This window comes from Poeciliopsis prolifica, unplaced genomic scaffold, assembly GCF_027474105.1.
Source record: "Poeciliopsis prolifica strain line A6 unplaced genomic scaffold, Auburn_PproV2 SCAFFOLD043, whole genome shotgun sequence".
NCBI lineage: Eukaryota > Metazoa > Chordata > Actinopteri > Cyprinodontiformes > Poeciliidae > Poeciliopsis > Poeciliopsis prolifica.
Window position 1 is genome coordinate 482718 of NW_026562418.1, and position 17619 is coordinate 500336.

The window sequence follows — 17619 nt, forward strand, 5'->3', positions numbered from 1 at the left end:
GCGGCGCTGCAGGGCTTAGACGCACACAGAGGAAGTTCACTCGAGGTGGCAAAGTGAAGGTTCGACCAGATGCACAGTCTCAGAGGTAGAACTGCAGCGTCATTCAGTTGATAAGACACATTTTTGAATCATAAATCCACATCATAAGGTTGTAATAACTTTAAGTGCTAAAAGTTGTGCTATTGAAGGCTGATCTTTTTCTAAAAAAAACCAAAAAAAGATATATATTTTTTTCTCTTGAGAAAAAAATAGCTTGTTTTGTATTTTTCTCATCCTCATCCAAATCTATCAGACTTTGTCTTCATGCTGAGCAGTCAGGCTGGTTCCTGTGTCCTCTTTTAAATTAAGATCTTTTACTTCATGGAAACCTGCACAAATTTCAAAGAGTGGAAGAAACTCAACGGCTTGAGGTGATTAGCTGTGTAAAAAGCTGTAAATATGACATTTGAAACTGTCATATTTAAACAGCTACATTTGATTTATTTGCCTTTTGTGAACAGCAAATACATTTGGAACTGAGTCCATGTGTCTGATTTAAAGATGAAGTATGTGGCTTTTACAACAATATATGTTGTTAAATGTTTGTTCAAACTATTACTATGTCATCAGCATAACATAAGACTTCATAAGGCTCCTCTGCCTTCTCCCAGTGCTCCCAGTACCAATCGCAGAAATACACTACTCCGCCAGAAGCAACCAATCAGAACCTGGCGGAGGACCTTAGTGCTGTCAATCACTCTCACCCCTTCCTGCTTGATCTTGCTGCCTGCCACAAATGCTAAGGCTGGTTAGCATAGCCACGGATGACGAAAGATAAATGGTTTTCCTGGAACGGTAAGTTGTTTTTCCACCTTTAGCGGAAATGGTGAAAAAACACCATTTCACCATGTATAGGAGGCTAAAACCCTCCTACTGTCTCTGATTGGTTGTTTTTGGACTTTTGCAGGCAGTCGTCACACTGGGAGGAGGTGGAAGAGCGCGATATTTTTTTCAGATAACCTATCTCATAGAAACCATCATGTAATGGATTTAATAAATATGGGAAAAAGATATTTTCATAAACGTTACACACTACAGACTGAAGCAAGAGCCACAATAATCTGCAGGGACGCTCCTGGTGGTGTTGGTAAAAAAAAATAAAATTATACTTTAAACTGAAAGTAACAAAAGACACTCCACCCATTTCACCCGATGAATATAACATCCTGTTGCAACAGAGCAAAGCTCAGACATCTTGAGGACAGGAAGGAAACACTGTTCTCTGTCAAACATGGTTTTGGACTCAAATGTGAGATTTGAGGCTCTCTCTGCGCTTCTGGGGAAAAAAATAACATCTCTTGACAGCGGCAACCCTTGTAAAGCTGCTCCCACTTTATCAGTTGATGATTTTCATGTACACCTGATCCTCAGCAAGAAAACCAGCTATGCAGAGGAGTTCTTCATCGATGAGAAGGAATTTTTTGACCCAAGGTATGACTATGACTTCACCAATCTCTCTGACTCGGCTGACTGCATGAGAGGAAATGAGCCATACGAGCGTCCAACCGGCTGGTACCGCATGGCCCTGAAGGTCAGAGGTAAATATCCGGATGGAGACACCTGGCTGGGTCCCGATGGATGGAGGAGTTACTCCGCGCCTGGAGAGTGGCCTGTGTCCTACCATGGAACCGGGTTAGAAGGAGCCAAAGGGATCATCAAGAATTATTACAAAGCTGGACCTAGACAAGTATATGGAAGAGGAATCTACTCAGCGCCTGACCTTTCTGATGCTGAGCACTACTGCAAGAGCTTCAAGTCAAAGTTCACAGGAAAAACCTACGAAGTGATCATGCAAAACCGCATCAATCCAGAGACGAGGAAGATCCATGCAAACTACTGGCTCATCCCTGTTCCAGAGGGAACATCAGAAGAGGAGGAGAAACGCATTGCTAAGAGTTCAATACGTCCGTACGGCATTCTGATCAGGGAAATCTGAGACGAGAACTGTGACTTTAACTAGAGCCAAGAAACATGAATTCTAATTTGTTTCAATATGGACATTTTACCTCTTCTCACATGAGCCAACAAAGAAAAGGTTCGATCAGCTTTACATTATGAGCATTCTGTAAATTCTTCTTTGATTTTATATTCAGTCCTGGCTGATTAAAAAATTTGTGCACTAGTTTAAAGTTACAAAATGCAAGTCAGTTTATGCAGCATCATTACTTAAATCTAACAGTTTTGTTTGTGTTTGGATTTTTCTTACATTGTTCTGAGTAAAAAAAGACAGAAACTTAACCAAGCGACACAAAGTTGCAGTTGTGAAGATATGATGAAGGTAACATTTTTTATTTGATGCCTTTTTGAGTTTACTCCTGTTCTGTGTGAGCTGACAATATTTAAGATGCAGATTTTGATTTTGATTTCATGCACGTGTTTTGTTTCAGGCTTGTAAGATAAAGTAATAATTCGTTCAAGTATTCTTCTGTTGGTTGTTTTATTGCTGCTTGGTGGTTTTTTTTAGTACAAATGAGTCATCAGTAAACGAACACTGGCCACACCGGGGATTTCCACTCAGTATAATCGCTTACTTTCATTTTACCATTGTGAGAGGCAACCAACAGAAGATAAAAAATTATAAATTAATGCTAAATCTAAGAAACTAAAAGGATTATAAATGTGATTTTGACATTGAACTTGAAATGGTGTAAAACATGTAACTGCTATTAAAGACGAACACTGGCCACACCAGGGATTTCCGTTCGCCTACTTTTATTTTACCATTGTGAGAGGTAACGTGTTCAAATATAATTGTCTTAAATAAAATTGCAAAGTGATGGAGAAGAAGTAACCCTTCTTTTTTTTTTGTAAAACTAATGGGAAGGCAGAGATGAGCAATGCCTTATTAGGACATAGATTGTTGAACAACTTAAACGTGTCAGAGACATGGGAGGAACGTTGAGCAACCCTGAGACATTAGCCAAGACATCAGGACAAAATGTCTCTAAGACAGTGATGGATATGAGTTTATCTGTCCAAACAAGTTACCCAATAAAGAACAGCAACAGTGTTAGCCAATGAAAATGCACAGAATGTGGCTATAAACCCTATATAAGGGGAGAGCAAAAGAGGAATCTTTGGTTGGATCCTCCAGGCAGCTTCAAGTCAAGACCGAGATGGGCAAAGAACTCTGCAGCTGAAGAAGAGCCGGGGCCACAGAGCCGAAGACTGTCCTGCGCACGGGGACCAATCCGTCAGCCCCACAACATGTCGCACAAATCGCAACAAATCACACTTCTCTCATTGGCTGGGTTCAGACCCCAAGGACAAAGATAAAGAAGATCAAGGCAAAGATGAAGACAAAGGCAAAGATAAAGACCCAGGTCCTGTGTGACCTCACCATCGATGCAGAGATGACAGCTCATCAGACCAACAGAGATCCCTGCCTTAATCGATCAAACTCATCCTCTTGCTGCAACACCTTCTTCATCATCAAGCCAGTTCTGGGGTTTGAAACACCAAACTTTGTCCGTCTCTCTCAAAAGGTTCCCTTTTTAGTTCTTATCAGCGTTAGGGAAAGAGAGGCTAGATGATTGATTTTACTTATTTGATTATTTCTGCTACTTAATTAAGCTGTACTGACCCTTGCAAAATTGCTTTACTAATAAAATATTTAGCATAAAGAAAATCTAAAAGATGTTGTGGACATTCAATTAATGAGTCACCTCAAAGTTCTTTGAGAGTAGTAAAATAGGTGTGATGTTTGATTCTGGGGAAGAAAAGTAGGTCATGTTTTATAGGTTGCTTTAGCCCAAATTTAAAACAACATCCTTGGGACTCGCCCGAGTCACTAAAACCAACCTGATTCAGTAACAAGTGCAAGTTGTAAAAAAAGAGAAGGCGCGACTGTTAACAGATGTGCTCTGTGGAACTAGTTGGCTGTATGCTGCTCAGTCTGGCTAATTCACAAGGGGAAGAAGGGTGGGACATCTGGATGTACTGTAGGTCGTAGTAGTCAGGCGAATCTTGTCTCGAAACCAGCTTAAACAGAGTTTACTTCAGTTCTGGATAGGGTAAATCCCAGCAGATTTAGGAAACTCAATTTACCCGTTAGATGGAGAGCTGGTAGCACATCTCCCCTCTCAGAAGAGGAAGTAGTGACTGAGAGAGTAGAGAGTGAAGGAAGGGGGGAAGGGTGTCTGTGGCAACGACACGGTGTAGAAATGTTTCTTAAAGAAACAGAAACTTGCGAAGTACCGAGCGCTCACTGATAAAATAGTAGGAGTTGTGTACAGTCAAGGTCTCAGCACTTAAGGCACAAGTTCAAATGCAGCCAGATGTGCCATTTTATTGCCATACTTAAAATATCTACTCATGTTCAGGTAGATCAAATCTGTTTCCAGTTACACCTTCATTTTTGAGGTGTGTACTTCTCTACCTGGCCAATATAACACATCAAAAAAAAATATATATATATATACTTCTCATTGCAGCACTTTTTTCAAATCTAATTAATTTCAGATAAAAATATGACGTGCCAGAACATCCGATCAAATTCTTTCCACCTGACCGTATGCCTGAGCACACTTGTTAAACGACTTAAATGAACGAGCAGGGAGGATCTGGAGACGACTCATCATTTGAATTATGTTGAAGGAGGTTAAAGTCCGCAACAGACGGGACCGTGGGAGTCGAGCCGCTCACTTCTCCTCTACAGTCCACCCCTGGTCAACCTGTTGCATTTTCAAACAGTGATTCAATGAAGCAAGAAAACCGACTTTACACCGACGCAAACAGCAGGTCGCCTACCACTCCCTGTTTACCGCAGCTAAACGTTGAGTTTAGCTGTGCTGTTACCGTTCCTACATCATTTACATTATTGTTTCGGCGTTTCCAGACACGTGCGTCATTTGTGGATGGAGCGGAGAGACGAGTTACCTCTCAATATGTAGTTCTGGTAGTTCTGGTCAGCCTCTGCTCCCACCTTGATGAGACAAGTCAAACCTTCGGCCATCACAAACTCGTGGACAAGGTCTTTGTCATCCTGAAATAACAGAGAGAAAATGAAAAACGAAAAAGAAAAATAACTAAGATACAACGGCCTTGAAACTACAATTGAAAACTCATTAAAAGTTGCAATCTCACATATCACCACATGATGTCGGTAGTGTGCAGAGCAAGGACTGACAACTTTCTAACTTTAAGAAATGCTTCAGTGTTTTCAGTAAAATGTTTAGATTTTTTTTTTTTTTTTTACTTTTGCAAACATTTTAAACAACACATGTTAGCATAGCTGGCTGAACAAGTGAAAAGTATCAGAGGAAGTGTTGCCTTCCTCTGTACTTTATGTAGCCTGAAGAGGCTCCTGTGACTTAGTTTGTTTGGGCCTCAGAATCGTCCTTCTTCAAAGTAGCTAATGAATTCTCTAAACTCTCTCCTCTAAATTATTCACACTCATCTATAAACCGCTGAGGCAGCCAATACGGACAACGCAAACTCAGGAAGATAACAAACTGAGACTTGCTGCATTCGCAGTGTGTTACCTGAAAGATCTGCTTTAAAGAGAACAGAGCCCTTCTCAAGTCCCGTCCACTGGAGTTATAGAGTTTCTCTGCAGAGAGGAACACAAAGCAAAGGGCCTTTATGATACCCAACAAACGCTGGTACACAGCAACATGTTGACATTTATCTCCCCGGACATCTTTCATCTCTCTCCAGTCTTCGCATGTTTTATAGTGAGGAGAGGATCAATAAAACCTGTAGGTGAAATGAGTTTCAGCTGTGTCGAAGTTGCGCAACAGGCAGCGGTTTGACGGAGCGAAGCCGCACTTTTCGGTGAACTGAGGCGAGCGCTTTATCGCACGCTTTTACCGAGTTCTCCATAGGCATGTGGATGAAATGTTTCCTACATAAACACACACACACACACAAGGACACACATGTATGACACAAGGACAATCTGAGGTCTGCTGGAATGTTAATGGGCTGCTGGCTGGAGTTCAGCATTGAAGTATTCGGGTCACGACTCGGAAACTTTTCAGGGCAGATGTCTACAGGCCTTCATACCCTCACAGTGATTTCCAACCTGCTGAGAAGTTCTTCGAGTGAAAGAACAATATGTTGTTTTATGAAGGTTTTTATTTCAATTTTCCTACATCTTTTATTGCATTGACAAGAAACTCGGCACATCGACAGCAGAGCTTTGTAACAACGTCTCATAGGGATGAATCAGAGGGGTCTCTGGCCTCGTCTCTTTGCACAATTTCTCTTACGTTCTCTTCTCCCCAGCTCAGGTTTTCTGTCGGTTCGAAGCATAAACACCAACATGACGTGGAAGAATGTCGATTTTGTGTCTGAGCACAGTTAAGCCTTGCGATAACAAATTTTGCCGGACAATAAATTGTCCCAGAAACTATTGCGATAAACGTTAATATTGCTACTTTGAGACTGTTTAGAACAGATCTACTGATAATGATACAAAGTCGCTGTGAGGACTGGAACTGGAAGATGTTTTAAATATTCAAAATAAAACACAATGACCAAAAAAATTAATAAAAAGGAAACACAAACCACATACAACATAAACAACCTAAAATAACGTGAGTTATGAAGTTTAGAAGAAAAAAAAAATATATATATATATATATATATATATTATATATATATATATATATATATATATATATATATATATTATATATATATATTAATCATCAAAGCAAAAAATATCAAGCTCGTTTTATTTGATCACGTTTTAATAGACATGGTGAAATATGTCTATTCATGTTTCGAAGCGTTTTCCACCATGTGTCCCACAATAAATTAAATTAAAAAATTGCCACACTTTGACATTTCTGCCCTTCTGTATGAACAAGTCTTTACACTTCTGAAGAAGAGCTAGCCCACATGGGTCATGGTGTATTTGTAACCATAGCAAAACAGGAAGTGTGTACCACACGCAGTGCATTAAAGTGAACATGTCTGTTGGTACAGTTTAAGGTTCGGTAGGATGATGATGATGATGTTGAGCGTGGAAGGAAAAGACGGGTTTTGGCATGGCTCCCTGGTACCGGTTTGCTACTCAAGGCAAACCCAACTCAGAATCATTATCATTCCTTCGCTCGGACGAAGAATTACAGGCCTGTCTGTCTCCACCTCCGCAGGACAATTTCTAAGAGATTAGCAACGGCATTCGTGATATGAACCTCAGATAGCCAACATGGTGGTGCTCAAATGATGAAAGCTCATTAAATCATTCACATGATCCATCTTAACTGGGCAGTGGTACAATGCGATGAACATGTTGAGGTCAGCGAGGGCGTCAAGTGAGCTAAACACCCAAATACCCATCAATAAACATACCAAGGATGTTACCCAAATGTATCCAAATGATATAAAAAGACTACAGTAACTCAAAAGTCTACAGATTTCTCTTAAAATACCATCCAATGGGATGTAAAAACTGAAACCTTGACTTCAAGACTGTGATGTGAGATTTGTCCTGTAAAATTCATCATTTGAAAAAAGCAGGAGTAATAGCCTGGTTTTATAAATGTGCACACATTTAAGCTTTTATTTCACCTTTATTGGGCTGGAGTCTCACTGAGCGAACTGTCTGTTCACATTGACTTAAAGTCCGATTCAAACCGGTGGAAAGGAACCCTACGGCCTAATTGTGCTACCGCTGTTCCTCTGCAGAATGAAGCCAGGCATGGAACTATAAAGGAGATAGCAAAAGATCAAGTTCATTTTTTACAGAAACTTAACAAAATTCTGGGTCAAGATTTATGGAAGATTTTGCAACAGTTGGATGTTTTCAATGAAAAGAATCTGATTTAAAGCCCTACTCCTTAATCCTGACAGACGGAGGATCGGGAATGACCCCTGGAAGTCTTCCTGACTAGTTTCCGACTTCTCGTTTCACAACTTTTGGAGAATTGCTGTACATATAACGCTGTAAAATTTCAAAGCATCTTTCCAATGTTGTATATTTCAGAAAACGATGGTTTTACCAAAATACTAATAATTTCTGAACTTTAAGTCGCAACTATTTTCGCAGGCTTGGAAATCACTACAATGAGATTCAGATGTGGATTTTAACCAACGGGTTTTAAAAGGCAGGACGGCCGGTGTACGAAAGCGAAAACAAAAGAGACTGAGGAAGTGTGACTGGGACTGTTCAATTCTGATACTGACTTTGGTGGTTTTGGTGAGAAGATAACTTCTCCTGTGAGGGGATTGTATTTCTTTAAAGTAGTTGTGTCACAGGTATTGATCAGAAAAAGCATTTATGATACATATTTCAATAGAATAAAACAATAAATGTTTCTGTCCAAATGTCTCATGTTACAACATCGACACCTGTGGCTTATAGATGAATGCAGCTGATATACTTACTATTTTTGTTACTTTTTAAGCCTTCCACAATCTTAAGACAGGGTCATTTGAACCCCACAATCTTTTCACCCCGTGTGTGGTCCTACAGGGTCACACCCCATCTGCGCTTTAACAAGTTTTTATTGATGTGTGTAGTTTTGGGAACTGCCTGACCGTGACATCTGCCGCGATCCTCCAGAGCGTCACGCTAGCGTCACGCAAAGAAGGGTTTATATTCAGGTACCCTCACAAGTCCAGCAAATATGAGGAAATCGTACTAAGACGGCTGAACTTCATTTTCGGTTCAACAGATTCTCCAGAACATACAGCAGGTGGGTACACAAGAACTAAAACCTGCAGGATGGTTGCAGCTTTTAGTGTTTTTTATTTCTCTTTCTGTAACAAATGTCTGTGCTGTCATATGTAAGGGAAGATTTGTCATGGGCCCATTTTCTTGGAAGCTTAACAAAAGGTGTGTACACTTCTGAGAACCCTTATAATTTATAGACCAAAGTAAACTCGGCTACGTCCAGCGGACCTGAGTTTGCCCAGGCTTTCCTGGAAGTGAAAAGGCCACTCAAACGCCCCATCTGGTCGTTGTTTCCGTTGAAAAGCCCTTCTGTGTGTTATTTGTGATCTTCATCAGAGCACGAGTGGCGCTGTCAGGGTAACCTTTACCAACAGCCTGCCTGTGCATCTGGAGCACGTCAGCAACAGCGATAAGGTCTAACCTTGGCTTCATTCGCTTGTGATGCCATCGATGCGGCAGTTATTTCTGCTCCAGATGCTTTCTCTGAACCCCATCTTCTGCACTCGGGGTTTATAGTATAGGGCTTTAAAGTCCACAGGTGAAACAGCAGCATCGACATTCCGCCTTGCTGCTGTGTCAGTGTAATGGCGAGGATGCACCTGGTCGGCATTATTGCCATTTTGCTCCAGAGTAAACATGCTTTGGGCAGGCTAAATAATTAATGGGCCGCTATGACACCGGGGGCTGCAGCTGTGTTAACACCGCGGAAACAAGCTGGAAAGAATCGAAACATAAATAACTCTCGCATCCAACCACCTGCTTTAATGCAGATGTCTAATTGTCAGTTCTTAAGAGGGTGATCCAGGTCGACTGCAGCTCAGTCCCAAATTTAAAGCTTCCTGAGAAAACATATAAAAAAAAAATAAAAAGTTGTCTTAAAAAGATGGAGGAACTGTCTACAGTTCCAACTCCAACACACAGATCAGATTAGAAGGTGGAAAAAAAAATTTTAATCCATGGTTTGCAGTGTCCACGTGTCTCTCGCTGGTCGCCCTTCCTTTCGCCTGGCGCCTGCTTTCCTTATTGTCACAAGAAAAGCAGCAAGCCTCACTGGGATGTGTCACTGTGGCCTGCGCGCCTGCTGATGTGCTCTGTGCGTACATGTGTGAGCCAGAGCGGGGCCGGCAGACAAACTGACGAAAGCAAAGACAGCGAGGCGCGTTTCATTTATAGGCCCTCTTGCAGTTTTACGGTTTTGTTTTGGCGCTGCTCGTGTCCGTGCCGTTTCGCCCACGTCCTCAGACGACCCTGCAACATCGGCCCTGACCTGACCTTCAGGACAGCGCTCCGGTTCCACGGCCCTAATCTCCTTAAAGTGAGGTGAAAGTCAAACCAGATAGAGCCTTCGTTGTTCCTAAAGTATTTTGAACTAAAAACTACAACCTCTTACTTGTCATAATTTTTGATCTTTTATATTTCAAATACCTCTGGAATTTACTTTCAGATACAAATGAGGAACATTTCTGGTTTATTGATTAGCGTATCTCTAGGTGAACTAATCAGTAATGTTAAAAGTGAATGAATTAGTTGAGAAATTACATTCAAGTTTACTACCCACAGCTAAAACAAACTCTTTAACCCTTCAATACCCAAGTTTCAATCTCCGTCTAGATATTTTTGCTTATTTTAATTGTACGCAGCTCTTTAAATGTCCTGTGAGGAAATTTGTATTTGCCTATTTATCAATAACAACTGGAACTTTCAGTATCTAGCCGTTATTTTCGCAGTTTACCGTCTATTAAAAAAGTGCCACTTCCTGCCACAATGCAAGTGAAATTATTGTAATAACCTGATATTGACTGGAGAGCGCGACGTCTCCCCTTTCAGAAACCCAATTTTTCAGACAGCGCGACGTGTGGCGGAATCACGGTACTGCAAATTTGGCTGGATCGTCACCGATCGTTCGGTCTGGAAGGATTAACCCCTTTTTGCCCAAAGTGTTGAAGTTGTTAGGTTGTTAATTAACTTATTGACACAGTAATTAGAGCTGCAACAGGAAGTTAACTGGTGACTTCAGGGACTTGTAGGGCCGCCTTAAATTCAGACATCATGTAAGTTGGTGAATATTGCCGTGGTGATTAGAGACGCACTGAAACGATACTGATATCTGTATCGGTCCCAATGTTGAAAAAAATTCAGACGATGTCCCTGATCCATAAAGGCAGATCTGTTCAGTCTAATTCTGTACTTTGTGCTTTTTTTTAGCGACTTTAGCAATTTTATAATTCCTAGTTTCCGAAACATCAGACAGGTTTGTTGCAGTTTATTGACTTTTGCATGTCTGGCCCAGTTTGTGGAGCTGTTGGTGTATCCTGCTGTGCTGTTGCAGAGTTATCAAAGAAATTTGTGATTTAATACATTTATGTCTGTATGTTAAAAAAAAGAACAATGTTAGGTCAATTCAGCACTGTTTTTCTGTATCCGATATAAATATACGGTATTGAATGTGAGAAAAGCAAACCTGTGCATCCCTAAAGCAAGCCATGTAAACACTGACATAATAACAATGAAACAAATTATGTGGGGAACGATGGGGGTCGTTTTTGAACCGTCCTAATTCTGCGCTTGTGCGTGTGTGTGTGTGTGTGCGTGTGTGTGCGTGTGTGTGTGTGTGAGTTTCCTCCACAGAGGAGCAGAGACTCCCTGACAGCCCGGGCTGTCTGCTTTGTGGTTCAGGAGTGGTCCAATCCCTCCTCCTACCCCTCCTGTCACACTGCGATTAATGCTGTGACCCCTTCAGCTTTGACTAATCCTTTAACATTTACTGCACCATCCACACGTTCTCCAAAACAGAACAGGCCAAGGTGGACAAAGCAAGGCCTTGTCCTCTGCTGCTGTAAAGATCTACTCTTGGTTTGGTCGAGTACAATATTTGCACCAACTGCAAAGAAGAAGAAGAAGAAGAAGAAGAAGAAGAAAAGAGTCCCCCAGGTAACTGCTGTCTTATTCTCCCGAAAAGCCCTTAGCAAACAGTTTACTGCCTCTGAGCTTAATCCTCAGTCTTAACAACAGGCAATCAGATAAGTACATGTTTCTCTACGGGGACCCGGTTTATTCAGGAGAATAAAAGTGAGACTGTACAGGTGGACATGAACAGATAATGTAGAGACATGCCCTCCACTCCACAGCACAGATTTATCCTCCCCTCTCTAGGAGCATGAGCTGAATCTTCAGGATGACAATGCTCTAAATGTTTCAGGTAGCCAACTGAAAAAATGTTTTATATATATATATATATATATAAAAAAAACTATAGAATATCCCCTCCCCCACCTGTTGCTGAAGCGAGGCAGCTAAGAGACGCCTGCTACCAATGTGCTTTTTTTAGAAAGGTAAATTTTTTGACTCGTGCTAAAACTTGTAGAGGTCTAAAGCGAGACGAACAGCTAGAAACAGACGTGTCTCTGTCATTTAGAGACGAACGTCTGCGGACTGTCGATACTTTATTCCGAGGATAAGTTAACTCTGAAGTCTGGATGGCCGTAGCACACATTCAAGTTTTAGCTAAGCTGAAAAAAGAAGAAACATCTGGAACTGGAACTTTAAAAAAAAAATTCTTTTAAAAAGACAAAAAAAAAAATGCAATAAACGAGTAAACAACACAGGTGAAAGGTTGACTTAAAATCTGTCAAATAAGATTTGGGGGGGGTTGCCATAAGAAGGCGTGCTGCGGACTGGCGATATAGAAACAAACTTGATCAGTAATGATGTCACCATGGAGCCTCTAGCGCCTATGAAATGACTCAAATTTCAAACCTCGACTTGAGTCGCTCCTGAGTTACAAAATCAAAGACTCGTCATCCAACAATGGACAGACCACAGCTGTGACAGGTGACGGGTTTGAATTTGGATAAAAGATTTTAAAAAAGGAGCGGTGAGGCATCAGAACGCATCTAACAAACACAATCAAAACTAATGATAAATGCCTTTTTCTCATCAGCAGTAGATGTAAGGCTTTCCTTAAATTAAATTAAATTAAAGCTACCAAATCTCTTTCTTTGCACTTTTCCTGTCTTAATAGCATGTTGCCACGTTACCATAGCAACCCGGACCACATTTTATTGCCAATAATCCAAGATTACAGTTCAGCCGTCGCGAGTGTCACTGGAGCTGGTGCCGCGGCCGTTTCTTGATTCGGTTTCAGTCGTGGCAAATCAAACAAGGACAAGGAACTAAAGGCGTTGTCTAACTTTCTGCCGGAGTAAAGTGACTGTTTTTCTGCATCATCATCAAGCGGAAACATCGAGTGTAATTTCAGGGCAGTTCTGACGGGTTTTTTGTGAGTGGTTTTAGCTGGAGACTCTTAGTGGCGGGTGATGGGTTGAAAGAATGTCCACTAAACACATAATGCACTAAAATAAAGTAAAAAAACAAACAAACAAACAAAAAAACCCACTTTCATATAAAAATATTGGCAAAAAGACAATCGCTTGTTCTTCCTCTGAGATGGTGACTTTTGAGCAGGTTCTCAACATTGACACTAATTGGTTTCAGATGAATTTAGGTTACAAGAAGAATGTTTTTCTAACTCAATCGAGTTACTCAGTTTGGCATAAAGTTTATTACATAAAAACATGATGTAATAAACTTAGTAGGCAGCTGATCGGCTAATAGCAGAGCTAATTTTGCATTTGGAAAGACTTTAGAGTTTAGCCGACTTAGCTTAATTTTTCCACGTAAATCTTAAAAGCGCAAATTTCTTCTGCTGTTTTGCACATTTTCACGCGAATGAAGTTCGAGAGCCGTGTCAAAGTCTTGGACAAAATTCTTCAAGTAACTTGACGTTCATATTCGTGCTCTTATTTTGAAGTGGGCGAAAACTGTTTACGCAACCCATTCGTTTAATCTTGTCACGTTGTCTCTTCTCCCATTTCTCCCCCCCAAAAAAACTTTATTTCAAACAAGCAACACACAAAAACAAAAATATAAATATAAACATGAACGCAGTATCTAAGGGCATTACAGATAAATCATACAGTCAAAATTAAATGGGCTTTTCAAGGGCAGATATATTTGAATTCAAGTTAGCGCTTTAGCACATTAGCATTAGCTTCTGCTAAAGATGACTGTTGTGGTTCTTCAGCATTAGCAAAACAAATATCTATGATTAGCGCTCTTAGGTTAGCTCACCACTAGCAATAGGAAACATACATGTACAGCAAACCAGGCTGCAGATGAACTCCACTGACCTGAAGGAATGATTTCATCTCAATGCATCTATATCAGGACGGAAGATATTTACAGACAGGCACACTTTGTGTGCGCCTATCTGGTTAACCACGCACTCAGCCAAGTGTTATATTTTCCTACGTGATACAAGTGTGTGTTTATCAAGCCAAAGCAGGTGGGTCACAGCTGGTAGGCCCATATTTAAGTCCAGTAATAACCGCTGACTCATGTTTCTTGGGGATTTCTTTGCACCCCTTAAAATAAGCCGCCGTAAACGGCTGTCTGGGCCGATCAGTCTGTCGGTTGTTAAACCTGGGCTGCAGAAGTACCAAAAATGAAAAAGTTAGTTTTTTTTTAAATCAACAGGAGGGGTGAAGTGTGACGGCATGTTGGCAAGCTTGATTAAATCCCCGGAAGTCGTTCCGTCTCTCTGCAGTCTCGCTATATTTAGGACGTATTAGGTGTCAGGTATACTGTAACAACCTGGGCACCGGAGTTCAGGCTCTGCCAGGGTCAAGCTCTGCCGGGGTCAGGCTCTGCCGGGGTCAGGCTCTGCCGGGGTCAGGCTCTGCCGCGGTCAGGCTCTGCCGGGGTCAGGCTCTGCCGGGGTCAGGCTCTGCGACGTACTTCTCGATGGGGCGTTTTAAAATTTAAAGCTTCTTCCTGTGGCGTCTGCAATTGTTTCCCTGTGAAGACAATGCCCTCAAAATAACAACTTTCCTTGTGTGTGAGCGGCCAAAAATATTCCTTTCCACGTCAGCTGACATGTACGTTCGTTCTTTAATGACGTCTCTGTGGAGTGACACAAAGGAGACGAAACAGAAACGAAAAGGATCCTCCAATTTGCCGTGAGATCGTATTTTTGGTAACAAACGGTTGCAGTCTCGGTCTAGACTGCTGAGCACTTTGCGACCGTCTTTATTCTTTTTTAGTCTGTTGGTTTTGGCCAGCAGTCTGACTGCTGGAGGCTGCCGACGGCGCGGATGACGGCGGAGACCTGGTGACTTCAGAGTGTGTGAAAGCGAGAGAGAACAGAGGGAAACAGCTAAATGAGAATTATCTGTACAAATACAGGATCTCGAACGCAAAAAAATATTCAAACTAAAGCGAGATGAGAAACACTTTTGACGTAACAGGTTTGTTTGTTTTACAATAATTCAACTCTGGGTAAATAGGTAGCTTCTCAAAACATCTCATTGTGCAGCAAAGCAAAACTGACTCAATCCAAGCTGCTGGGTTTCCTTAAACTGAAACTTTGAACAATTAATTGATATCTAGGATCAATTAGAATTTCATGTACGACGGAATTGAAATGATGTTCAAGTGCCTTGAAATTACATTTGGTGTAAATTGGTACTATATGAATAAAGTGAATTTAATTTAATTTAATTGAACAAACATTTATGGCTGAGAAGAAAAAAACTCTACTATTATAAAACTACCTGTGGATTAGTCCCAGTCATATGACCTTCAAATCTAAAGCTAACGGGAGTCTTAAACTGCTACTTTTCTAACCTCCTGCAACCGCCAGCTGTGCAGCAGTCCAAACACTTGCCTGAAAGACTTTTGTCAGCGTGTCAACCTTTGATGTTTTTTGGTGCCGTTTTCCTGAGTCACGGCTAAGCTAACTCCGAATATCAGTCGCCTTACACAAATCCACTGTCTCTGACTGTCCATGCAAATTTATACTGATGCTTTAGATGATGAACTGCACCTTTAAACTTGCTGAAGGATGACAGCTGTGCTAAAAGCTCAAAAACAGATGGACTCAGGAAGGCAGGCTGACTTTAGCATGAATATTTGCAGGCATAATACAAATGCGAATGATGCCAAACACTCTACATCCTTTCAAAGAAAGTAGCTTGTTGCTCCTTTTACATCCTGGCACTTCTGTTTTAGTCCAAAAGGCTCGGTCACAAATAAGTATGACATAAATGTGGCGTATTCTGAGTTTAATACCAGCAGCATGTGTTGTCGTGGGCTTAAGACCCCATCGCCCTACATTTACGCCCAAAGACACAAATACAGACCATCGCTGCTGCACTGCAGCCTTAGAGATACACGTCGTTGATTTACGATGTTTATCAAAGCTATTAAAAAAGACCAATATTTCATCATGTTAAAACCAAAAATCTGTGAGTTTTGAGATACACCAAGCTGATGATGAAGAGTAATGCTGAAAGGAAATATACATCTGCAAATAACTTGCAGATAGAGTTGCAGCAACATTAAGCTGTAAAACGCAGTGACTCAGAGGAGATGAATACAAACACATTTCTTATTTTTCTGTTTTTTTTTCCCCACGCATAAAATATTTTGAAAACAACTTTTCCATTCCCTTTCAAGTCCATCTTTTTCTTTTTTCCAATTCTGTGATCGCAAAAATTCACGTGAAATCAAAAGGTGCACGCATTTTTTTCACCCTGACTCATACCTGTAACATAACACAAGTTTTCTGCAAAAACTGTCGAAAGCCGCTCACTCCAACCTGCGGGTGGCAGTATTTCTTACTTCTGCTACACCGCAGCCTCATCAGGCTGGAGTCCATATGGCAAATACTGAAACTCCAAGTTCTTCAAAGAATAAAATTGTGTGTCTCATATGTCTGCTGGGTTTTTTTTTTTTGTTTTTTTTTTTACATATTTTTTCACAAAGGGAAAAAAATATAGCAAAATTCTTTGCAAATATTTCCAAAGAAGCATCACAAAATCAGATTTTTTTTTTTTAAATCACAAAAAGTCCTGGAGAAAATACCTGACATTACATCGTGAGATAAATCACAAATGTCTTAATGTCTGTTTGCCAAAAAGCTAAAGGCGTTTCATTTCTATATTTCGAGGCTGTTGAAAGAAATTAAATCACAGATCTATAATGGGACGACAGAGCAACTACAAAACAAGAGGAAAAAATAATCGTTTTTCTCAAATTACAGATTTCTAACAGTGTTCATTTTAAGCGTCCCTCATTTAAGGTACATTCTTTCCAATTCATCCTCATTTAGCTGGTTTGCGTCCAGCTGACCTCATGTCCATTACTGCGGCATGAGGCTGTTCTTTGAGAGTGCAGCCAGAGTTAGTTTTCTTCTTTTTTTTTTTTACCTTATAATGGAGTGCGCTCAGACATGAAACCAAGTGGTGGCAAATATTTTTGTTTTGCATGCAAAATGTGCACACGTGAAACAAGCCCTCACTGTTACGTCCACATGTCACCCCACTCTCTGTCATCAGGTCTCTTTTATACACATTCTATCCATTTTTCCACTTCTCACGGTCGCCGCTCCTCTGATTGTTAACTAATTGGATTCAATGAGCATGTGCAAAGTTGGGGGCGCGAGGGGGAAACATGGCCGTCAAGTGAAGTGATTGTGTGTAATAATTGTAATAAGTTTTGTACGACGACTTGTCCTCATTTGTGAATGGGTTCTTTTAAACACTGAGCACTAATCCTTATGCAAAACAGGGCGATGACGTTGCGAGACCGTCTGTAAATGTCTTCATTGGCGCTTGAGCGTCGTCTGGACTTCCGTGAAACGTCCCGTTGACAGCAGCAGGTGAGTCAGAAAGACAAACACGGGAGAGACAGGCGGCGAAACCAGAGGAAAGTCGGAGTGAGTAAACAAAGAGGCTAGTGGGGGATACCGGCTCACCGCTGACTGGATTAACCGAGTAAAATCCTCGCCTGACATAGATCGCGTTCCAACATGAGCTGCTGCCGAAATGTGTTCTGCGCCACAGCAGCATTGCAGTTCATATTCTGCTTCTCACCTTTTTTTGTTTGTTTTTGTT

The 17619-nt window shown here is 41.0% G+C and overlaps 1 protein-coding gene across 5 annotated transcripts in view; it reads right to left on the reverse strand.

Moving 5' to 3' along the window:
- The window catches only part of fhod3a (formin homology 2 domain containing 3a), a 66969-nt gene that overhangs the window by 24731 nt on the left and 24619 nt on the right, over nt 1–17619 (reverse strand). For all 5 annotated transcript variants that reach the window (XM_055055932.1, XM_055055930.1, XM_055055931.1 and 2 more), the window contains exons 4-5: nt 5523–5590; nt 4918–5023 (exon numbers count right to left, since the gene is read on the reverse strand). In XM_055055932.1, the coding sequence (XP_054911907.1) occupies nt 4918–5023; nt 5523–5590 (174 nt within the window). The remainder of the gene's footprint in view (nt 1–4917; nt 5024–5522; nt 5591–17619) is intronic.